General features: G+C 42.4%; 1 protein-coding gene across 1 annotated transcript; it reads left to right on the forward strand.

Annotated features, from left to right (window-relative positions):
• The first annotated feature begins 858 nt into the window (after nt 1-858).
• Nucleotides 859-2128, forward strand: LOC123848988 (developmentally-regulated GTP-binding protein 1-like). Its single transcript, XM_045881822.3, has one exon. The coding sequence runs from the start codon at nt 866-868 to the stop codon at nt 1928-1930; it is 1065 nt and encodes a 354-aa protein (XP_045737778.2). The 5' UTR covers nt 859-865; the 3' UTR covers nt 1931-2128.
• The last annotated feature ends 283 nt before the right edge of the window (nt 2129-2411 follow it).

The following is a 2411-nucleotide window of genomic DNA, read 5'->3' on the forward strand; positions in this document are numbered from 1 at the left end:
AGGTGGAGAAAATGAGATCAGAAGTCAATGAATGCTTCAAATAATAGTTGTAACATTTTCTTTAAATGGGGGATAATTGGAACAAATGTGGCAAAATGTTAACATCTAATGCATTTGAATTGCTAATATAGAGGAGAGTCTCTCAACCTCTGTACTCTTGGTATTCTGGGCAACAGTCTTTGTGCACTGTAGGATATTTAGATGTTTAGCAGCCTCTCTGGCCTCTATCCCCTAATGCCAGTCAGTAGCAAACCTCTCCCCATGCCCACAGTTATGACAACCAAAATGTTGCCAAACATTTTGCTCGGGCAGGGGGAGGAATTAACTCTGGTTGAGAACCACTGGTATAAAATATTTACTAAGTCCTTCTTTTTATAGTTCTGTATATTTGAAATATTTCATTATATCTTATGCCAAAATATAAAAATATATATGTATATTTCCTGCATACTAAGTTTTCATAGACAATTATAGGCTGTGTTAGCATGCATAAAGTATGCCATGTTATAACTGACAGAATTTTTAAATCAAATTTCTTCAGGTAGAATTCAGATACAATAAATGAATACCCCCCAAAAAATACAAACAATAAATAAAAAGCCTTAAGTAACCAATACAATTTTTTATTAATTTTGTGTGAATTGTTTAGGAAAGACTGCACCAAAGAAAATTTGGTTCCAAAGAAACCAAAGAAAGTTCAGTTTCACCTTAAAGGATGTATAGGATTTTACAAGTTTGAAAAGTGGTCGAAGAGCAGTTGTGTGAGGGGAAGTAGTCTGTGTGGGGGCCACTACGCTCTCCCCGCAACACCCCGTACTCGCCACCGTGTAGCACCTCAGCCAAGATTGCAGAGATAGAAGCCGAGATGGCTCAGACTCAAAAGAACAAGGGCACAGCACACCACCTAGGGCTGCTTAAGGCTCGCCTTGCTAAGCTTCGTAGAGAGCTCATTACCCCAAAAGGTGGTGGTGGTGGTGGTGGGCCAGGGGAAGGTTCTGATGTGGCCAAGACAGGTGATGCTCGAATTGGGTTTGTGGGTTTTCCATCAGTGGGGAAGTCAACACTGCTTAGTAACCTGGCAGGGGTCTATTCTGAGGTGGCAGCCTATGAGTTCACTACTCTGACCACTGTGCCTGGTGTCATCAGATACAAAGGTGCCAAGATCCAGCTCCTGGATCTTCCAGGTATCATTGAGGGTGCCAAGGATGGGAAAGGTAGAGCCCGTCAAGTCACTGCAGTGGCCCGAACATGTAACTTGATCCTGATTGTTCTGGATGTCCTGAAACCCTTGGGACACAAAAAGATAATTGAAAATGAGCTGGAAGGCTTTGGCATTCGCTTGAACAGCAAACCCCCCAACACCGGCTTTAAGAAGAAGGATAAAGGAGGCATTAATCTCACGGCCACTTGCCCTCAGAGTGAGCTGGATGCTGAAACTGTGAAGAGCATTCTGGCTGAATACAAAATTCACAATGCTGATGTGACACTGCGTAGTGATGCCACAGCGGATGACCTCATCGACGTGGTAGAAGGAAACAGAGTTTATATCTCTTGTATCTATGTGTTGAGTAAGATTGATCAGATCTCCATTGAGGAATTGGATATCATCTATAAGGTGCCTCACTGTGTACCCATCTCTGCCCATCACCGCTGGAATTTTGATGACCTCTTGGAAAAGATCTGGGACTATCTGAAACTAGTAAGGATTTACACCAAACCCAAAGGCCAGTTGCCTGATTATACATCCCCAGTGGTGCTGCCCTACTCTAGGACTATAATGGAAGATTTCTTCATGAAGATTCACAAAAATCTTACCAAAGAATTTAAATACGCTCTGGTCTGGGGTCTGTCTGTGAAACACAATCCTCAAAAAGTGGGTAAAGATCATACATTGGAGGATGAGGATGTCATTCAGATTGTGAAGAAGTGAAACCTTCCCCTCTACCCATGTGCTGGGCCAACCATAGCAGCTTTTCCCATGACCAAGCACTTTACCCCAAACCCCTTCGAGCTTTGGCAGCCAGTGGATCAGGATTCAGGGGAGGGAGATGAAGGCATCCAAGCTGGAACTTTGTCTTAATTTGGTGTCACCTTGTAAATCCAACTGCATAAAGCACCTGGTAGGCCATCCAGCATATGCAAAAAAAAAAAAAAAAGTGGTGGAAGAAGAGCATGATATGTAGAATGAAGAGCAAGGAGGTAGAAACTGTGTAATAATTTTATGGAAGGGTGAGTTCCTTTATGAAATCAAAACACAGGGCAGAGTGTCAAATTTTAATGCCTTCTATGGTGGCAGTATATATGTGTGGAGCAAATTAGGAGCAGTAAGGAAATTGGGAGCAGTGCGGCATATCAAAATTGGAAGGAACATCTAGAGTGAAGATTTAGTCCACATGTTTAATGATCTCTGT

The sequence above is a fragment of the Mirounga angustirostris genome, unplaced genomic scaffold (genome assembly GCF_029215605.1).
Source record: "Mirounga angustirostris isolate CCGP_5_RB_7025 unplaced genomic scaffold, mMirAng1.0.hap1 SCAF_2, whole genome shotgun sequence".
In the NCBI taxonomy this organism is placed as follows: domain Eukaryota; kingdom Metazoa; phylum Chordata; class Mammalia; order Carnivora; family Phocidae; genus Mirounga; species Mirounga angustirostris.